The 21438-nt window shown below is 44.8% G+C and overlaps 1 protein-coding gene across 9 annotated transcripts in view; it reads right to left on the minus strand.

Moving 5' to 3' along the window:
• The window catches only part of disp1 (dispatched homolog 1), a 129579-nt gene that overhangs the window by 34289 nt on the left and 73852 nt on the right, over nt 1-21438 (minus strand). For 3 of the 9 annotated variants that reach the window (XM_080882415.1, XM_080882412.1, XM_080882416.1), the window contains one exon: nt 114-747. The exons of 2 other annotated variants lie outside the window; for them this stretch is intronic. In XM_080882415.1, the coding sequence (XP_080738541.1) occupies nt 114-706 (593 nt within the window). In that variant the 5' untranslated portion in view covers nt 707-747. Of the gene's footprint in view, nt 1-113; nt 748-1216; nt 1534-14452; nt 14588-14733; nt 15006-21438 lie in introns of those variants that run through there. 4 more of the 9 variants (XM_080882414.1, XM_080882418.1, XM_080882417.1 and 1 more) reach the window with 4 other exon arrangements.

Below are 21438 nucleotides of genomic sequence, written 5' to 3' on the forward strand. Positions count from 1 at the left end.
ATAAGCACCCACACTGGATTGTAACGGAAAGCCGGTCGATCCGAGTAGGTATTCGTGGAAAAGGGGCCGGACTAAGGTTTTGGAAAAATGAGGGGGGAAAGAAGAAAAACTACCTGATCCCTGGTGCTTGTGTCTGGCTCTGAAGGTGTTCCTGCCAGCGCTGCTGATGGTGGTGGTGAAGAGAATGAGGGTGAGGGTACGTGCAGGCAGAGAGGCAGCACGGGCAGGATGAACCGGTCCCTGGGTGGGGAACAGAGCCGGGACCTGGACTCTGGAAGAGCGGGCACTCCTGCCGGCCACAAGGGCAGCACACAGCGGAGGGGAAGTGACAGTGCTGGCAGCAGAGCGCAGCAGAGGAAGAGGACGGGGGCACAGCGGAGGGAAGGTGGCTTCTGACGGCGACGGCAGGAGAAGAAGAGGCGGCCGATGCTGGGGGAAGACTCCTCAGGGAACCATTCTGTTTGGGCACGCCACCGTTCTGGCTCGCTCTGTTCACTCGCTGAATAGTGTGTGGCTGCTGCTGCAGCTTTGATGCTGCGTCTTCATCTCCTCCTGCTGTCAGACAGTCACTAGCAGGGTCGCATGTGAGAGGGTCCTGGCCATTGCTGACTGCTGTCCTGATGTTTGAAGGTGCGTGTCCGCTGAGAGGATGCTGCCCACCGTTGCTGAGGGCCAGAGGGTCGCCAATTCCATCGCTCAGGGCCATCGTCCTCTCCCAGCGGGCCGGTCACGGACACCGTCACTCCTCTGCAGAGGGAGATGGTACATTTTAGTGGTCATTCTCTCACTTTCCACAATTTACTATTAGTTTTTCTCATTTCGATTCTAGCATTGCAACGTGCATTCAGAATGTGATGCAGTTGTTACAACTGTCGGTGTCACTGCAGCAGCATACACACTGATGAGCCTTTAAAGGAGTCCTTTAATGTTTCTCTTTATCGTTGTCTTATCAGTCTACTAAATATGGAGATACAAGGGACAGTCTCTTTCCCACGAAGAGCTGGGGTGGGGCAAAAGGCTGATAAGGTATCGTGATAAGTTACTAATACACTCAGGCCAAACAGCAATATTGTTGTGAAGTGGTGGAGAGCTTTTTCACAAACTCAGATTTGTCTGAGCATTTCATTTTTTCAAACACATTTTCCCTGATTGAGGTGGGAATGCACTCACCAGCTGTTTGCCAGCAAATACTGACTGACCCTTCAGCTGCCCTCACCTTTAATCCAACGGCTGCCCTTCCCCGAACCCTGGTCCTACTGGAGGTTTCTTCCTGTTACAAGGGAGCTCATCCCATATGGGCCAGCTGGGATCATCTTTGCATCGCCTCCGTCAGTGCGGCCCAGGGCGGGCGTGGCTACAATGTAGCTGCCGTCACCAGTGTGTGAATGGGTGGATGACTGAACGTGCAAAGCGCTTTGGGGTCCTTAGGGACTAAGTCAAAGCGCTATACAAATACAGGCCATTTACCATTTTGCTAAATAAATCAGCTTAAATTAGAGCAAACTGCCGCTACATAAACAAATGGAAGCAAACAGCTGCGCACCAACTAAAACTGCACCTACACCACACAACTGTCCCAATTTTGACTTGACCGTGCTCCGTTAATCCCCCGACAGCTCTGACTGCAATCAGGCTTTCAACGATATAACTGAAGTTATATTTTAACATCTGCATGTCCGTGTCATGCTGCTGCTTCCACCCGCTATTAGAAACTTGAGGCAGGTCCGTCCCAAAGTTGGGGAGAGCGGGGAAAAACAAAAACGCTGCTTCTTCTGTGTAATCCAGAGAAAACCGAAGTGTAAACGAGACAAGTTGGAGTTATGTGACTGATTATTTCTTGGCGAGCGACAGTGAGTCCAAGCAGAGACGAGCGGCTCCACAAAGTCACGGATCCTCGTCTGTAAATAATCCACAACACAAAGCACGGACTCATTCTTACACTTGGATGTTTGGACAGATAATAAATGAGAATAAACACGTAAATGAGCTGCTGGAGGCACCGTCTGCTAATTTTTTCAGTCTTTGGATGGAACCAGGATCTTCTCCCATTTCTGATTTCGTCCGTCTGCAGTTTGACAGACATGTTTATCCTGATCTTTTCATTTCAAAGTCAAATTCTGTTAGGGTCATCTGTTTATCTAGTCTAAAACAAAAGCCTTGTTTGTTTATTTATTTATTCATCAGAGTCTCCTAAAAACTCCAAACTACCAGTCCTGAGAAAGTAAGGAGAAAATCCTTTTCCATTCACAGCGAGGGGCCCCAGAGAGGGCCGAAGAAAAACGGCACATTCAGCAAAAATAACACACTAATGACATTACACATGCAAAAACATTTAGATTTAAAACATGCAGACTTTTCAACTTTACTGAATTAGCCATTTCAACTGTGATTGGTCAACATGTACAACATTTGTTGTGCGGTGTCCACTTTGGCACACTTAAGGAAAAGCGTGATTTTGCTGGAATGTGAACCGACCGAGCTCCCTGAAAGCACGTCACGCACTCTGGATAAGACCGAAGCAAGAAAAAACAGACGCCGTTCTGCCCTTATACAGCTCTACAAGTTCAGTTTTACATGTTTGGGTACTTCATGGCACAACTCACTCTTTCTTTCATTAAAGGGATCATTTTTCAAAGCCTTTACGTCATAAACTGCATCGGTTTTTACTGAGGTTTACTTCCCCAGGAGATCATGTGAGATTAACTCGTCTCTTCTCCTCTTTCCCCAGGCTCTGGCATGTAGCACCTTGCCCCTCTCTCCTTCAGTATATATGACTAACCCCACTGTTACTGGTACTTTGATGATACAGGCACAAATAAGCGACATTTCAAGTCTTTTTAACCACTCCTCACAGGTGGTGAGATATCCGCGGAGCTCCTCGGGATAACCATAATATCTTCGCAGCCAGAGTGGGCTTATATTTGATTGAAGCCAGTGCAGATGTTTTCCAATGATGCAGCTATGCAAAGACCTCACCCTTTAGCACTGCCTTAAAGTTCACCTACCAGTGGCACAAGCTGGTACCTTGACTAAAGGTCAGTACTTTTTACAGAGTCTGCAATCACTGATCAGTCTAACTCTTCTTAGTCTGCTCTCATAGGCAACAATCATAAGGTAGCAGAACGGCGTCATTCTGCAGTGAACAGTAACTATGAGTGATATGTAACTAGCATGTAAAGGATCTGAAGGGTCATTTTACTCATAACCAGCGACACAAGTCGCTCCCCGATGGCCTCGGCGTTCAGTCAGAAGCTATATGCAACTATTTAAGACGGTTGATGGAAATATTACAAATTCAAGTCCCACCATGACGACACACAGAGCACGCTCACCAGTGCAGTGTTTGACAAGCTCAGGGTGGAAGGAGGATCACTGCACATGGGTGTCATATGTTACAGAGTGAGCATAATGTTGCCTTCAGTAAATCTTTCAGCTTGTCATTGTGAGATTGTAGGAATGACTGTGGCTGTGAACTCATCAGGAAAGTGTCCGAGTCATAAATCAGGCAACAAAGATGTTTGACGGTTTTTGTCCCACATACTTCCATTTTTGGACCATAATCACTTTTTTTAAAAATTATTTTTCACTTTGCCAGTAAAGATGCTCATAGCTCAATTACTCGCTCCAGGTTCTACACAGTGCTCCAAATTAATGTGCAAATTGTGTTTAAGTGTCATAAAGATTAAATAAGTTGTTTTTCAATTAAACCCTTGGATGGAATTGTGTCTCACGACTCTTTGTATCACTGAAATCAGTCTCGGATACCTGTGTTCATTAGTTTGCCAGGTGAGCCCAATTAAAGGAAAAACTACTAAAGGAGGATGTTCCACATTATTAAGCAAACCACCATTTTCAAGCAACATAGGAATGAGAAATGATCTCTGCTGCTGAAAAGCGTGAAATAGTTGAATGTCTTGGACACGTAATGAAAACCTTAGATATTTCATGAAAACTTAAGTGTGATCACCATAATGTTAAGAGATTTGTGGCTGAGTCACAGCACACACAGGTTCGTGCAGATAAAGGCACAATGATGAAGGTTTCTGCCAGAGAAACCTGAGAGCAGCTGCTAAAAGACCATCGTAAAGCAGCAAACACATATTTGAAGCTGCTGGTGACTCCGGAGCCCTGCGAACATCAAAGTGTAGGATCCTCCAGAGACTTGTGTGGTCCCCACTTTTCCCTGACCTCAATCCTACTGAGAACCTTTGGAGGATCCTCAAGCAAAGAAAAAAAAACAAAAAAAAAAAAAAACTGAGGGTGGGAGGCAGTTCACATCCAAACAGCAGCTCTGGGAGGCTATTCTGACATCCTGCAAACACATTTCCAAAAACCTACAAGTTCCATGGATGCAAGAATTGTAAAACTGCTATCAAATAAGGGTCCTGTGTTAATGTGTAACTTGACCTGTTAAGATGTTTTTGATTGAAATAGCTTGATTTCAGTGAAATTGATCTACTAATGCTGCAAATTCAACAAATGACCATTTTCAATTCTCTACGACCTATAAAATGTTTTGAAACTCTGTGTGCGTAATAATTAGGAACAAAGCATGTTAAGTTTTTTTATTTTTGAAAACCGCTGATTTCACTGGGAGTTTTGTTCAGTAACAGTGGGATTGTACTCTAATGGTTGATGACTCAAATTATGCAGACTGTCATTTGAATCGACTATTTAGGAAAAACAGAGAAAAATATCATTTGCATAATAATTTTGAACGAGGTGTAGTTTTAGAACACTTTTCACCAAGGACGACCGCTGTGGGAGTATGTTCTGTATTTAATACAGTTAAATCCACAAATCATGAGAAAGTATACTCTTTCATTGGAGGTAGTCGTGCAGATCTAAGAGAACTAGTACACACCTGTGCGGTAAACCTGAAGACAGATGGGTTTTCTCTGAAAACTTCACCTGTGAAATATTTGGCAGACTAAACTAATTTTCTCGTCTTCTCATTGAAGTCACAACAGTCATAAAATGAGGCCGTTTCAGATCAATATGATTTATGCAGCATGAACGGGCAGAGAATCGGAGGATTACAGAAAATATGAGAAAAAAAAGCTTCCAACAAGTGAGGAAAAACAGGAGGTTCGTGCTACAGTTTCAATTACAAAAATACACACAGGAGACCACAGTGTGTGTGTCTGTCTGTGTGTGTGTGTCTGTGTGTGTGTGTCTGTGTGTGTGTCTGTGTGTGTGTCTGTGTGTCTGTGTGTGTGTGTGTCTGTGTCTGTGTGTGTGTGTCTGTGTGTGTGTGTCTGTGTGTGTGTGTCTGTGTGTGTCTGTGTGTGTGTGTCTGTGTGTGTGTCTGTGTGTGTGTGTGTCTGTGTGTGTGTGTGTCTGTGTGTGTGTGTGTGTGTGTGTGTGTGTCTGTGTGTGTGTGTCTGTGTGTCTGTGTGTCTGTGTGTGTGTGTGTGTGTGTGTGTGTCTGTGTGTGTGTGTGTGTGTGTGTGTCTGTGTGTGTGTGTGTGTGTGTGTCTGTGTGTCTGTGTGTGTGTCTCTGTGTGTGTGTGTGTGTGTGTGTGTGTGTGTGTCTGTGTGTCTGTGTGTGTGTCTGTGTGTCTGTGTGTCTGTGTGTGTGTGTGTGTGTCTGTGTGTGTGTGTGTGTGTGTGTGTGTCTGTGTCTGTGTGTGTGTGTGTGTGTCTGTGTGTGTGTGTGTGTGTCTGTGTGTGTCTGTGTGTGTGTCTGTGTGTGTGTCTGTGTGTGTGTGTGTGTGTGTGTCTGTGTGTGTGTCTGTCTGTGTCTGTGTGTGTGTCTGTGTGTGTGTGTGTGGTAAGAACAGTTAGGATTGTTTCAGCGTGAGATGATTCTGTCACCTGTGTAAGGTGTTTTTTTGCTGTCAGTTTTAGTTTTCAGAAACAAAGTCTGAATTGGGAGATTTGGGGAAAAAAGGATTCAGCAAAGAAATCTGAAAATTAAATCTGAATTTCTTTTTGTGATCAGAAGGTTCAATAAATGCTCGGTCAGTATCAGTGCAGTTACACTAAAAACAACTCCACCGTGCATCACATGTTTACTAAAGTCAATACAGCTACCAAATTACCTGCTTTTTTTTTTTTCTTCTTTTTTTATAAACACAACTGGGGGCAAAGGTCAAGCTCACAAGAGCATCACAGAAGGAGTCCAGCAAAGGTGTCTCAGGAACTATATGACTATAAATGTCGCTGACATCAGCTCCTATGTGATGAGCTCCTGCTTCAGCACGAGTAGCATGTCATTATCTTTATGAGTAGGTATCCCTGAAGTTCACCACTAAAGAAAAACGTTACTTTTACTCTGGCAGTTTAGCATGAAAGGCTCGTGATCAGTAAAACCGCTCACAGCTTTTTCGCTGGATAAATAAATGTGCTTAACTCAAACGCTCGTTGGCTACTGGAGGCAGTGAAACGGACTAAAAAGCTTTGACAACAACAGGCACAGTTTCAAACCTGTGTACCAAAGTTAATTTGAAAAGGGACGCCAGCACCCCGTGGATGGAAAGATGGCTTTGGGACTGACGATCAGAAACAAATTACCCAGTCTGCCATGACCCTTTCTGTTAGGATGCTACTGATTGGTAGCTTGTGAGGAGGCAGTTGCTACTAGGGCTGGGCCATATCATACCGTTCACGGTAATACCGGTATAATGTTGGGCAACGATAAGAAAATGAAATATGGCGATAGAATATGGGTAAAACACGCAGTGCCTTTGTTTTCATACGCACATGGCGGAAAAAGCATGGCGGCGACGAAGAAGGGAGAAAGCAGATCGTTGAATGAAACGATGAACCTGAACTGGTTTGTAAAAATGCTGCAGCTTCACTGGTGTGGAACTGGTTTAGCTTTCGTCCGTCAGATACACAACAAAGCACTATTTTTGGTAGCGCATGCTAGCGGGCCGTCGTTATTACCGTGTTGTTTGGAAAATACGGCACACTTAAAATCAATCCTTTGATTTTTCTGAAAGTCGACAGCGCCCCTTATAATCCCGTGTGCCTTATGTATGAACTCTGGTTGTGTTTACTGACCTCAAAACGATTTTATGTACACGGCGCTCGAAAATCTGTCAAATGTTTCAGTACGACTTTGCTAAGCTACGAAGCCGCACCTCCGCTTGAGCCTCGCGGAGTGATACGTACTGTGCTTCAACATAATGTTACCGTATTGTGTGTGTATGACCTCTTTTTAAGTGTTGTGGATGTTATACATGGTTATGCTGAGGACATGTCGGCCAGTTTCCACTGGAAATGCCTTTTGGTTAAACTGTCAGCGAGGAATTTGCACTGTTACATTTTATATAACTTTAATGCAAAAAACAGCTGCTTGTTTAAGTGAAAATACATTGTTGGGTTTTTTTCCCACTAATGAAGTCGCAAATTTTCAAATGTAAATCGTGATAAATATTTTTGGTCATATCGCCCTGCTCTAGTTGTTACCTTCATGTTGTTGGTGTGAAAAGACAAGAACCAAGTGAACATTAAGGGAAGCTTGAACTTGACAACAGTGACAACTGTTGTAAAACGCATTTCAGCTTTAAAGCCTTTGTTTAAGTTTGCTTCAAGGGGGACCGTGAATGAGGCTCTCGATGTGTGAACAATGCTATCTGCCATGTAGCTGAGATAAAGCACGAAGAGGAGGCTGATGACGTGGAAAACATTTCAGATGCTTCAGACCCAGACTGGTTACTGTAGTGCTTCAAATGCTCCCGCATCCTGTGAAACACGACTCCTTTGTACTGATTATAATGCCACTTGAAGTCACTGCGACTTTACCGCTTTGAAAATGACGTTGAATCTGTGCGCCTTGAGTTTTACCTCAACCTGAACCTTTCATGGAAGGTTCAGGATTTCATTTCACTCCAACGGTGATTTCCCCCCCACCCCCCAAAAAAGGATGTCCTCACATCTGAGCAACAAGTCATCCATCACAGTAGCCTGTTTTTCCCATCCGACACGCACGCTCTGTGTGTGTGTGTCATCTCGACATGAGCAAGTAGCGAAACATGAGCACGGCAGCCCCCCCGAGGTCAGGGGTGGCTGAGGAAGGATGAGGTTAGAAAAGGAGAGAAGAGAGCTGGGGGATGGCCAGATGAAGTCATTAGTCTGAGGCTACGTCCACACTGGCCCGGATAGATTTGAAAACGGCGTTTACGTCTGAAAACGCTCCGCGTCCCCACTAGCGTTTTCAGTTGTTTTCACAGAGTTGTGCGTTCACATTGAAACGGCCCAAAACGCTAACGTACCAGTCCTGCGCATGCGCAAAATCGAGTGAGAATTAAAGAATTTGAAGAAAAGCTATCTGGAGCACGTACAGACTGATATGAATCTTTTTTTTTAGGGCTGTCAAAATTGAGAGCAATCAAAACAAACAAACAAACTGCTGTATAATGCACTCCGCTCTTTGTTTAATTGGTCACATGACTGCATCACGTGACTAACATGCGTCATCGTTTTAGAAACTGTGCGTTTTCGCTGTCCACACTGCGACGTGGCCGGTTCCGTTTTGAAATGTATTCGTTTTTCCTTGGGGAAAGCGCCGTCTCAGGCTACGTCCACATGTACACGGGCATTTTTGAAAACGGAGATTTTCCGTTTTCGTTTAAAAAAAAAAAAATAAAAAAAAAAAATCCCGTCCACATGTAAAAGTCAGAAACGATGGAAAACACTGCTAGGAACATGCCAAAGCAGCAGGTGGCGCTATATTCCTATCCGTGTAGAAATGTTGGCCAATCAGAAGTCTACAGGGAGTGCAGAATTATTAGGCAAGTTGTATTTCTGAGGAATAATTTTATTATTGAACAACAACCATGTTCTCAATGAACCCAAAAAACTCATTAATATCAAAGCTGAATGTTTGTGGAAGTAGTTTTTAGTTTGTTTTTAGTTTGAGCTATTTTAGGGGGATATCTGTGTGTGCAGGTGACTATTACTGTGCAGAATTATTAGGCAACTTAACAAAAAACAAATATATACCCATTTCAATTATTTATTTCTACCAGTGAAACCAATATAACATCTCCACATTCACAAATATACATTTCTGACATTCAAAAACAAAACAAAAACAAATCAGCGACCAATATAGCCACCTTTCTTTGCAAGGACACTCAAAAGCCTGCCATCCATGGATTCTGTCAGTGTTTTGATCTGTTCACCATCAACATTGCGTGCAGCAGCAACCACAGCCTCCCAGACACTGTTCAGAGAGGTGTACTGTTTTCCCTCCTTGTAAATCTCACATTTGATGATGGACCACAGGTTCTCAATGGGGTTCAGATCAGGTGAACAAGGAGGCCATGTCATTAGTTCTTCTTCTTTTATACCCTTTCTTGCCAGCCACGCTGTGGAGTACTTGGACGCGTGTGATGGAGCATTGTCCTGCATGAAAATCATGTTTTTCTTGAAGGATGCAGACTTCTTCCTGTACCACTGCTTGAAGAAGGTGTCTTCCAGAAACTGGCAGTAGGACTGGGAGTTGAGCTTGACTCCATCCTCAACCCGAAAAGGCCCCACAAGCTCATCTTTGATGATACCAGCCCAAACCAGTACTCCACCTCCACCTTGCTGGCGTCTGAGTCGGACTGGAGCTCTCTGCCCTTTACCAATCCAGCCACGGGCCCATCCATCTGGCCCATCAAGACTCACTCTCATTTCATCAGTCCATAAAACCTTAGAAAAACCAGTCTTGAGATATTTCTTGGCCCAGTCTTGACGTTTCAGCTTGTGTGTCTTGTTCAGTGGTGGTCGTCTTTCAGCCTTTCTTACCTTGGCCATGTCTCTGAGTATTGCACACCTTGTGCTTTTGGGCACTCCAGTGATGTTGCAGCTCTGAAATATGGCCAAACTGGTGGCAAGTGGCATCTTGGCAGCTGCACGCTTGACTTTTCTCAGTTCATGGGCAGTTATTTTGCGCCTTGGTTTTTCCACACGCTTCTTGCGACCCTGTTGACTATTTTGAATGAAACGCTTGATTGTTCGATGATCACGCTTCAGAAGCTTTGCAATTTTGAGACTGCTGCATCCCTCTGCAAGATATCTCACTATTTTTGACTTTTCTGAGCCTGTCAAGTCCTTCTTTTGACCCATTTTGCCAAAGGAAAGGACGTTGCCTAATAATTATGCACACCTGATATAGGGTGTTGATGTCATTAGACCACACCCCTTCTCATTACAGAGATGCACATCACCTAATATGCTTAATTGGTAGTAGGCTTTCAAGCCTATACAGCTTGGAGTAAGACAACATGCATGAAGAGGATGATGTGGACAAAATGCTCATTTGCCTAATAATTCTGCACTCCCTGTAGAAGCCTCGGTGGGAAATAGTAAACAAAGCTGGGGCATAGAAGCAGAACCAAGTGATATGTGTGGAGGGACAGTAACTGTGTGTGTATGTAAGCATTTAAACACTGCAGAGAGTACAAGTAACAGTATTGTAGAAATTCATTTCACCGAAACAATAACCTGGCGCACAGTGTGACGTCAAAAAAGGCTTTGACGCTGCGTTTTCTCCGTTTTTCACATCCACGCGTAAACGCAAAAACAGTTTTCGAAAATATCCACCCTGGCAGGCATTTTTATAAATCTCCGTATTCAGTGACCGAAAACGCCGTTTACGTGTGGACAGAAGGTGCAAACGCATAGAAAAATTTGCGTTTTCAAAAATACCCGGGTATGTGTGGACGTAGCCTCAGTGTGGACGAGAGGCCAAAATGGAGAGAAAATGATGAGTGGACGTGGCCTGGGACTCCCACAGCTGTCAAAGAGCCTGGAATGGCTGAGGAAGGGCCGGTGTTCTGAGAAACCACCCTACTCTGACAAAACGTCCTACCCGTATTATAATTTGACAGTGACTTGCGACTAAACGTAACCCTACCCCTACCCATAACCTTAAGAAGTATTCCAGATGGGTGAGAGAAAAAGAAGTTAATTCGGCGTTGGTTTTGTGCGCATGCGGCGCAAAAACATTGGGTAGGATGTTTTTCATGTAGGATGGATTCCCAGAACTGGACTGGGAGCAGCAGGGTTTGAAGGACGTTGCCTGAAAGCAGTGGTGTGTCCAGCGGGGTGGCCTGGGGGGGCACAGGCCACCCCCCTAACCAGACTGGCCACCCCAGGTGCCACCCCGAAGCTAAAACAATAAAATTTAATGAAATATCAAATGTACGATTATGGTTTCACAGTGAAGCTCAGATGTCCGAGGGTAAGTGAATGCAGCACCGGCTTCTGCACTATGCGCATCATGTTAGCAAAGGTAGAAGAGCCACGCAGGAAAGACGGCACCACAGAAAACATTTTTTCAGCCAAAGATTAACAAGTTAACATAGCTGGACTAGCCATCGGACATTTGCACAGTGGGCTGATGACTTATTAATTTATTTATTTTTTTGTAACGGCATGAACAATGAGAGGTGGTGGATTGGCCAGATGCTGGAAGATTTGTAAAAATAACTCAGTTGTTTGGTGGTGGCTATGGAGGAGCTTCCACAGAGGCAACAGGTGGATGAGGGAAGGGGAGGCAGTAGGAGAGCCCCGAGGCAGCCACCAGTCCGAGTGTCAGGTGAACTGAACTTCAGGTAAGAAGTTATGAGTTGCAGTCTATCTGGGTCAGATATAAACCACGTTTAGGTGGAGTTTATTTTCGTTGTGCTGACGTTTTACAGTCAGTTGCAATAACTCGTACTGCGTTCTAGCCAGCTTGACGGAGTTTTTATACAGCTGGGTGGTGCTATGATGTTACTGATAGTGAACTTTATTTTATTCATAAGGTTAGTTAGTAGAGTTGCCAACGGCTCCTTAAAAAAATGGAATGGTCCGTCATTCAGAGAAAATATTACACGTTTCGTATTGAGCTGAGAAGAGACGCAGTTTGTCCCGGACTTTCGCTATAATGAAAAAAAGACACAAAGCTGGAGTTATTCTGTCGTAACGCTGCACAGCTGCCTCTTCTTCTCTCATTCTCTCCCCCTGCCTCTCCTGTTGCTACTTCAATCATGAAACTGATCAATGATCAGCTGATCGGCTTTTCTCTCTTGTTTGTTTATCGCCCACTTTGCGCCAGAAAGAGGAAACCAGCGGATGTCGCGCTAAACAACAGCAGCACGTTTAAGCTTGATCAGCTGTTGTTAGAATTTATTTAATATTAATTTCTAGTATCAGCTGATGTTTGCTGGAGCCACAGCTGTAAAGCTGCTGGTCATGATGTCAGTTTGGATATGTGGTGAGAGGGAAACATGAAGATGAAACCAGGAGATGTCCTTACTGAATCATCAGAGCTGTGATGGAGAAACAGGTTTACCTTTTAGGTGACATGAATGAGTTGAAGTTATGAACTGTTTCTGAGAGACAAATAACACCAGGATCCTTTTTTAGGTAGCTGACAGCTGGTAACTATGCAGGGGCGGATCTAGCAAAGTGTTGCCAGGGGGCCAGGTAGGGCATTAACAGGGAGAGGGGGGCACAAAGAAATACTTTTCTTTCTTATTATCATTTCAAATATTTAGCTTTTATTAAATAATTATCTGAATCTTGCGAACAAAGTTTTTATCTGATGTAAAATGTATAGAAATTATACATATACCAACAAGACTTCTCACAGTTTGTGAGAAGATTATCTTTTTTTAATAGGCATTGGTTTTGCATTGGCTAATTTGCCAATTGTATGTTAAAATGTTCGTATTTTAATATTAAAAAATGTTTTTGCCCAAAACATATGCACTACATGTCAGTAAAAATACTATGCAAATATTGCTGTCCTTGTCTGCTGAATAAACACCAACTGATTGTATCTCTTGTACTTTATCAACGCAGTATCTAAAAACTTTGCACCGTAGTGGTTAAAATCTCATTCTAATAAGAGTTAAAAGCGCATTCGGTTATTAGGTTTATAGGATTATTGAATTATAGTTAACGGTTGGTAGAATTGTTTTTAACATTATCTGACAATTGCATCTGCCACCCTTCTCCAAATCTGTGCCCCTACCTGCCCCCCCCCAACAAAAATTTTCTAGACACGCCACTGCCTGAAAGTCGATGAGCTTTTGCTCAAACTGCAGACACAAGCTGGGCCTCGCATCTCTCTTCAAAATAAAAGCTGACGGCTTGAACAACTACAACTCTTCTCACTCCACCTATTTCATGAAGGAACGTCTGCTGCTATTTATCAAGTGTACCGAGAAGGATTTCAGCAGATTTGATTTCATGGAAAAAATAAAATAAATAAATAAAAATAAATAAAATGCTGATAATATTGATTACATGGTTACAGTCGGTTTCTCATTACGTAAAGTTTTTGTTTTTACAGAAACAGAAACTTCTTCTATATGGCTGAAAGCACACGACAGTACGTGGCTCCAATTTCCCAGATTTCTTGCACGATCGTCCGGCTCAGGTGGAAATAATCTGACAGGCTCTGAATGTCTATGAGAAGGAAGTGTGAAATACAGTGACCCCGAATCCTAAACCATCACTCCTACTTAATCCGACATGTCAAACTCCGTCTAGACTCTGAACGATGAAGTGCCATTTCCCTTCATTCTCCTATAAAAAGCGGCAGCTTTACTTGTGCCAGCAGGGATAAAGCTACGCTGTTCTCCTCAAAGCCCGAAAGGCTTCAGTAAGAAAAATATGTCCCCTAAAAAAAGATTCACTGCGCAAGCAGCTTGGAGTAACGCAAGCGATGACGAGGTGCCTCGTCTTCTTCTGCTGCCGTCTTTCATGTCAGCTTTATGATTACGGGGTGTGAGAGAAGGAGAACCTAAGGCGACAGGCATCTAACGGCACCACTAGGCAAGGCATCCTGCATCCCTTTAATTAAAGCTAATAGGCAGCAATTACCAGGAATCAGTCAAGAGACGGTTAATACCAACACTGCCTCTAATAATAATTAGAACATCAACAGCAGGCATTCAGTTCGTGCTGGTGCACACATGCCTCGCACCGCTCCAGGATTAGCCGGGCTTTAAAAGAAAACACAACTAGATGGGAGTAGCTCGCCATGTCATGTCTGTGTCATGTTTATGCCCTCATTACAATTTATATGCTCACTAGAAATATGGCATCATGTTACCCTCTAAAAAATGTGACTGCATCAAAAGGTTAAAATTGAGTGTTTACATGAAACGCTCCAAATCTGCCCCAGATTGTTATGAGTCTGTACACGGTTACTGATACAGTTTAAATGTGCATGTTTACGGTGCTCACATGAGTGTAATCCAGCCTAAATCAGATACGGAGTAATGAATGGAGTCTCCGTCCAAATGTGAGTGAACGGTGAACGCGCTTATATTCAGTGCGGCTGCTCTTTATGGGTAAATCATGACGATATTAACCTTATACGCGGTAAGTAGATCAAACTGCAGTTACATGAGTGGGACAACAATGAGAAAGCTCGCGCCAGAGCTGTTAATCACCTTTTGAGGGCTAAAGCTTAAATGCACGCTGCTGGCCAGAGGAGACGGATCAGTCTACTTACAAACAACACGGCAGATCGATTCCCCCAAACTGGAGCGCCGTGAGCTGTCCACGGAGGAAGGGGGAAGTGATTTTGGGCTTCGTCTAACTGCGCTTCCAGCCAAACCACTTGGATAGACACACTGACGCTCGTGGACCCAAACAGCACACAGCTCTCTTACACGCACCGCGGCTCACACTCGCACACTTTCTCCTCAGAAAGGTCTCGGAAGTCCGGTGAAACTGTGAGCACTGTGAGCAGTGCTGCAGTCAACAACTGTGTGCAGGCCCCGTGGTACCTACCGTGCTCGGTGTCTCCCGGTGCTTTCGCTTATTATCGCCGGTGGAATCCACAGCACGCGACGCAGCGTAACCCCAAACAGAGGCAAAAATAATAATGGCAACAAAACACAAACGAACCAGCTCCGGTAAAGTTAGAACATCCACAAGAGCCCGGAAACAAACCGTACAACCGGGGAGGGAAAAAATAAAGCAGCAACAAGTCTAGAGGACAGCGGAGTGTTTATCGTGGGAGTGTGTCCTGAGAAACACCCACCCACACGAGCTCCAGCTATCTGCTCTCCAGAGGCAGGAGGCGGTGGGCTGGGACTAAACCGGGCAGCACTGATAGGATGGTCACACCGTCCGCTTTAACCCGCTCACTGCCACACGCCACAGCGGTGGCACGCGCATATATAATAAGAATAACAATAACTTTATCCTATGCTACATCCTGAGGGAAATTATTTTGTCATGCACATGCTCAAAGCAGCAGGAGAGCCAGAGGAACAGATGAATATTAGTGTACAGTAATATACAGTAAGATAGTTATTTGATACTATGCCTTGCACTAACGAAGTAATATTTATAACTATATCCTGGAGAATAAATAACTTAACTATCAGTGCAGGCGATTCTAGGAAGTGACATAGTATTGTGCAATAGAATAAAGGGAGTAGCAGCGTATAATGGGGGGATGAAACAAATATTCAATAAGGTACTGTTGGGTAATATTGCACGGTCTGAAAGGGAACAGAATAACATTGGTAATAGTCTCAGGAAAATCACCTACAGAGTGAGGAGTGTATATAAATCCCCCTCTCGCCCCTGCGAGCGGTTCATCCTTCAAGCTCGGGTCCTCTACCAGAGGCCTGGGAGCTTGAGGGTCCTGCGCAGTATCTTAGCTGTTCCCAGGACTGCGCTCTTCTGGACAGAGATCTCCGCTGTTGTTCCCGGGATCTGCTGGAGCCACTCGCCTAGCTTGGGAGTCACCGCACCTAGTGCTCCGATTACCACGGGGACCACCGTTACCTTCACCTCCACATCCTCTCGAGCTCTTCTCTGAGCCCTTGGTATTTCTCCAGCTTCTCGTGTTCCTTCTTCCTGATATTGCTGGAACCGCTACATCGATCACTACGGCCGTCTTCTTCTGTTTGTCTACCACCACTATGTCCGGTTGGTTAGCCACCACCATTTGTCCGTCTGTATCTGGAAGTCCCACAGGATCTTAGCTCGGTCATTCTCCACCACCCTTGGGGGCGTGTCCCATTTTGACCTCGGGACTTCCAGGTTATACTCGGCACAGATGTTCCTGTACACTATGCCGGCCACTTGGTTATGGCGTTCCATGTATGCCTTGCCTGCTAGCATCTTGCACCCTGCTGTTATGTGCTGGATTGTCTCTGGGGCATCTTTACACAGCCTGCACCTGGGGTCTTGCCTGGTGTGATAGACCCCAGCCTCTATGGATCTTGTGCTCAGAGCTTGTTCTTGTGCTGCCATGATTAGTGCCTCTGTGCCGTCTTTCAGTCCAGCTTTGTCCAGCCACTGGTAGGATTTCTGGATATCAGCCACCTCCCCCATCTCCCGGTGGTACATACCGTGCAGGGGCATGTGCTTCCATAATGGTTCCTCCTCTTTCTTGGGTTTTCGTATTTGTGAATGTTCGTTGTCTCATCCTGGATCGTGGTGCTCACACTCACCAGTCCCCGGCCTCCTTCCTTCACTTAGCGTACAGCCTCAGTGTGCTGGACTTGGGGTGAAACCCTCCGTGCATGGTCAGGAGCTTCTATCGCCTCCTTTGGCCAGCTTATTATCCCAGCAGGGTACCTGATCACGGCCAGGGCGTAGGTGTTGATGGCCCGGATCTTGTTCTTCCCATTCAGCTGACTCCTCAGGACTTGCCTGACCCTCTGCAGGTACTTGGTGGTTGCAGCTTTTCTAGTGACTACACTTCTCCAGTCCGAACAACATCCCGATGTCATCGCTGTATATCCTGGTGGTGTGGATCAGTGAATCGATGTCTCGTTCAGTCTTGGCATACAGCTTGATGTCATCCATGTACAGGAGGTGGCTGACAGCTGCTCCGTTCTGTAGTCTGTATCTGTAGCCAGTCTGGTCACTGACCTCACTGAGGGGTTCAGGCCTATGCAGAGCAGCAGTGGGCACAGAGCATCTCCTCGGTAGATCCCGCACTTGATGGTGACTGGTGCTATGGGCTTGAATGTGGCCCAGTGTTGTCTGCAACATCCCCATTGAGTTCCTGATGAAGGCTCTTAGGGTCCTGTTGATCTTGTATAGCTCCAGGATCAAGGTGTGGGGCATTGAGTCATAGGCCTTCTTGTAATCAATCCAGGCAGTGCACAGGTTGGTCAGTCTGGTCCTGCAGTCTCAGCTGATTGTTTGGTCTACCAGAGGCTGGTGTTTTGCGCCTCTGGTATTCTTACACACACACACACACACACACACGTATATTATATATACATTTAACACAACTTGGTGGGCTATTCACAAAACTTAAGAGAATAGAAACATCCTAATATTGATACCAATACTATCAGTAGTAGGGATGGGTATCGTTTAGGTTTAATCCGATACCGGTGCCAAACCGGTACTTTTGAAACTGTGCCGGTGCTTAAAGAATGGAGAACACAAACTTTGTCCAAAAACCTCTCATGTTCAGCTGTTTTTTTTGTAAAAAGATAACAATGTTAGCCTTTTCTGCAGCTATGGGGCATATATGGTATCACTCTTGGCTGGAAGCAGTGCTTAAACAATGGAAAAAACACAAACTTTGTCCAAAAACCTCTCATGTTTAACTGTTTTCCACTTTTTCTTTGGTCATTTTAGCCTTTTTGGCCAGGGTGAAGGGAGTATCTACCATCAAACAAGAAGACAGCCGCATGTAGCTACGATGGTGTTTGCTAGTTCACCTTACATGCATTAATGTAATAACGTGGTTAGCCTACTCAACGTAAATTATAATGGCACCTGGATACCGGTACCCATCCCTGATCAGTAGTATTTGGATCAATCCGCTGCCCACGTGTTCTCCCTGTGTGTGTGTGTGTGTGTGTGTGTGTGTGTCAGTGCCAGTTCATTGTCTGGCTTCCTCCCACAGTCCAAAGACAGGCATGCTAAGAGGACTGTTTGCTCCTAAACTGGCCACAGGAGTGAACGCTCGTCTGTCAGTACACCTTAGCCCTGCAGTAGACTGCCAACCTGTGCGGGGGTGTACCCAACCTTTCCGTCCATGACAGCCTGAGAGACTGTATACATGGACAAAATTGGTTAACCTACCTGTAAGTCATTAAGTCAGCTCCCAAATCACCCCCAGCACACACCGCTGTTCATTACCAAAACAGACTGCACCAAGCGTACTCGGCACTTTAAGCGTCTTCTGCCTACAAACAGCTATGTGGCCATTTTTTAAAAAAGTCAGAATTTACCTTGAACTCCTTGAACCAGAGTCCTCATTAGGATGGTCATACTCTCAGTGCTTGATTCAAATGAAGAGGTTATTTATCCAGCTGAGTCAAGATCTGTGTGAAAGTGTGATATCAAGTGGCCAAAGGAGGCTGTCAGCAGCCGCCCTTACACAGACCGTAAACGGCCTATAATTATCTGAAATTCTACCACATAATTCCTTAATAAGGCTGCACCCATTCTTAATGCATCAGATTACGTAAATTACACATTACTGTTCTGATGTGCTAGCAGCTCTTCTGGCTTTACTAAAGTATCTACTTTAAAGATCTCTCCCTCCTCCACATCCACGCTACCAAACCTCTGGGCTCACCAAATCAATACACTACTTCATGACAGTTTGAGAATATATACAACAGCTACCCCGTGCACACGAAGGATCTTGTGAGTCACTCTGAAAAAGAATTAGTTGCAAAAAGCATGATTTTACATGTTACAGAACTCATTTCTGTCCATACAGGTCATAACATTGTTGTACATTCTGTTCCTCTTGCTGGCACGTTGAAATAAAACCTGTAGTTTACTCTTATACAGCAAAAAAAGAATGAAACGATCAATGAAACATGCTCCGTACGAGGCCGCTTTTTATTTAAAACCCAGGTTTTTTCGGAGATTAATCACGATGGTCAGCGCCATCTTTCACCTTCTATTTGTGGTCTCCAGTTTGAGAAATGCTTTGTGCTCATGATCTGGAGAAAGTTCTGGAAATGCTTTCATGTTTGCTCGCAGGAAGCTGATTCTTCTCAGCGGGGGAGATGGTTTATCGCAGGGGATGCTGGGAAGCCAGAGGGTCGTACCTGGCTTTAATTTCAGCTGTCCGACAGGATTAGGCCACAGTTCATATACTGAGCTGTAATTATGTGCAGTAGTGATGTGCTGGTTCACAGCTGGCCCCGGGGCCAGACAGGACCTAAGCCTTCAAGGCTTTGGAGTCATCATCTAATAACAACTGTGCACTAACTCATTGTTCATTGTCATGCACTGCACCCTTTCTTTTGTGAAAAGGAGCCTCGCTGTTGCCTGATCAAGTCCAAAATGATTGAAGCAGAAGACTTCCTCTAACAGCACGATCGGTTCAGATTCTACTAAGACCAACATTAATAAAAATGTGGAGTAGAAACATGGTAAAGTCCCAGTTTGGGTTTTCTTTCCCAGCCGACATCAAAGGCTGCTTTGGGGACGGAGGCCCCGGTGTGGCCCCTGAGCACACTGCACACAACTCACTGATTTCAACAGGTTTAGAGGACGGGAGGGGAAAAGGGGGTGGGAGAGAAAGAGAAGGACGCGATGTTTCCAAACCATTTAAGGCTGTGACGTGACAATATTTAAATTCACTGTTTCCCAAGCACTAATTACAAACGTGGGGGTCAGAATGACTATCATTTCCCTCCCGTTGTGGATCTGAAAGCAAGTACGACAACGAGCAGCCCACACGGCAAACTCGTCGTCTCTGCCCGGAAACCTCAAACAGCTGCAATAAAGAAAAAACACGGGAGAAGAAGAAAGCCTCTGTGCCAGGCCCATAAGTTAAAACATGATCCAACTCGTGACAAAAAAAACAAAACATTAAGAGTAGAGCAGGGCGATATAACCGAAAATATTTATCACGATATACGTTTGAAAACTTGCGATAACGATATAACTGACGATATAATTGACACGAGACAAAATACTTTACAACTCCACAATTTTTTTAGTGCAAAAAACCATCACTGTATTTTCACTTAAACAAGCAGCTGTTTTTTGCATTAAAGTTATATAAAATGTAACAGTGCAAACTCCTCGCTGACAGTTTAACCAAAAGGCATTTCCAGTGGAAACTGGCCGACATGTCCTCAGCATAACCATGTATAACATCCACAAAACTTAAAAAGAGGTTATACACACGCAATACGGTAACATTATGTTGAAGCACAGCACGTATCGCTCCGCGAGGCTCCGCCTACGATAGCCGTAACGCTCCCACAATCCATCAAGCGGTGCGGCTTCGTAGCTTAGCAAAGTCGTACTGAAACATTTGACAGATTTTCGAGCGCCGTGCACATAAAATCGTTTCAAGGTCAGTAAACACAACCAGAGTTCATACATAAGGCACACGGGATTATAAGGGGCTCTGCCTGATTTTAAGTGTGCCGTACTTTCCAAACAATACGGTAATAACGACGGCCCGCTAGCATGCGCTACCAAAAATAGTGCTTTGTTGTGTATCTGACGGACGAAAGCTAAACCAGTTCCACACCAGTGAAGCTGCAGCATTTTTACAAACCAGTTCAGATTCATCTGTTTCATTCAACGATCTGCTTTCGCTCTTCCCCTTCTCCGTCGCCGCCATGCTTTTTTCGCCACGTGCGTATGAAAACAAAGGCGCTGCGCATGCGCGTTTTACCCATATTCTATCGCCATATTTCATTTTCTTGTCGTTGCCCAACATTACACCGGTATTACCGTGAACAGTATGATATGGCCCAGCCCTAATTAAGAGCGATCTAACAGCAGAGCATGCTGGTCATTATGAGGTTTGTCATACACGCAGGAGGGGGCAGGTAATCCTAGAAGTTCACTGCAGCTACCTACGGTGGCGACAATGTCTGGCTGACGGGGGAGAGGATGAGAGAAAGGCAAAGAAATATTGAGAAGCGCTGGAGTGACGATAACAGCATGAAGAAAAACAAACTAAAAAAGAGTGACTGACTGGACAACTAAAATTGGGGGGGCATAAAGTCTGAAGGACCCGGAAACACAATCCCTCCAACACCCCGGCTGTGTGGATCTCCCACCCGATGGACAGCGAGGGTCCAGTGAGCCCTGATTGGCTGTAGTCCAGCTGACACCTTCACATTTAGAGACAAGAGCCTTTCTTCTCCGCTATCCACGGCTCAACATTTTACAAAACAAACCTCAATTGTGCGCTCGTGACGAGCCACATGTCGCACATATGTGCACTGGGCTTGTTGCAAGGACACAGCCTCTGGCAAATTGCTGTACTCATCCTTTGTAACGCTTCCAAATAAAGGCGCCACTGCAGCTTTATGTGTATATGCAAAGTTAGCTGCCTGATGGCTCAGTCACACTACGGTTAAAATGGGATGAAACTGGAAAAATTGGTGGTTTAATGGTGACTGATTGCAAATAGGCGACCACCTTCAATCTCAAGGAGATGTGGGGTGGGACAAGAAGCTACTTAGCTTATCAGTGCTAGTTATAACACATTTATAATTTTCTTTGATATACAGCGCACGGTTA

The sequence above is a fragment of the Rhamphochromis sp. 'chilingali' genome, assembly GCF_963969265.1.
Source record: "Rhamphochromis sp. 'chilingali' genome assembly, chromosome: 5".
Lineage (NCBI taxonomy): Eukaryota > Metazoa > Chordata > Actinopteri > Cichliformes > Cichlidae > Rhamphochromis > Rhamphochromis sp. 'chilingali'.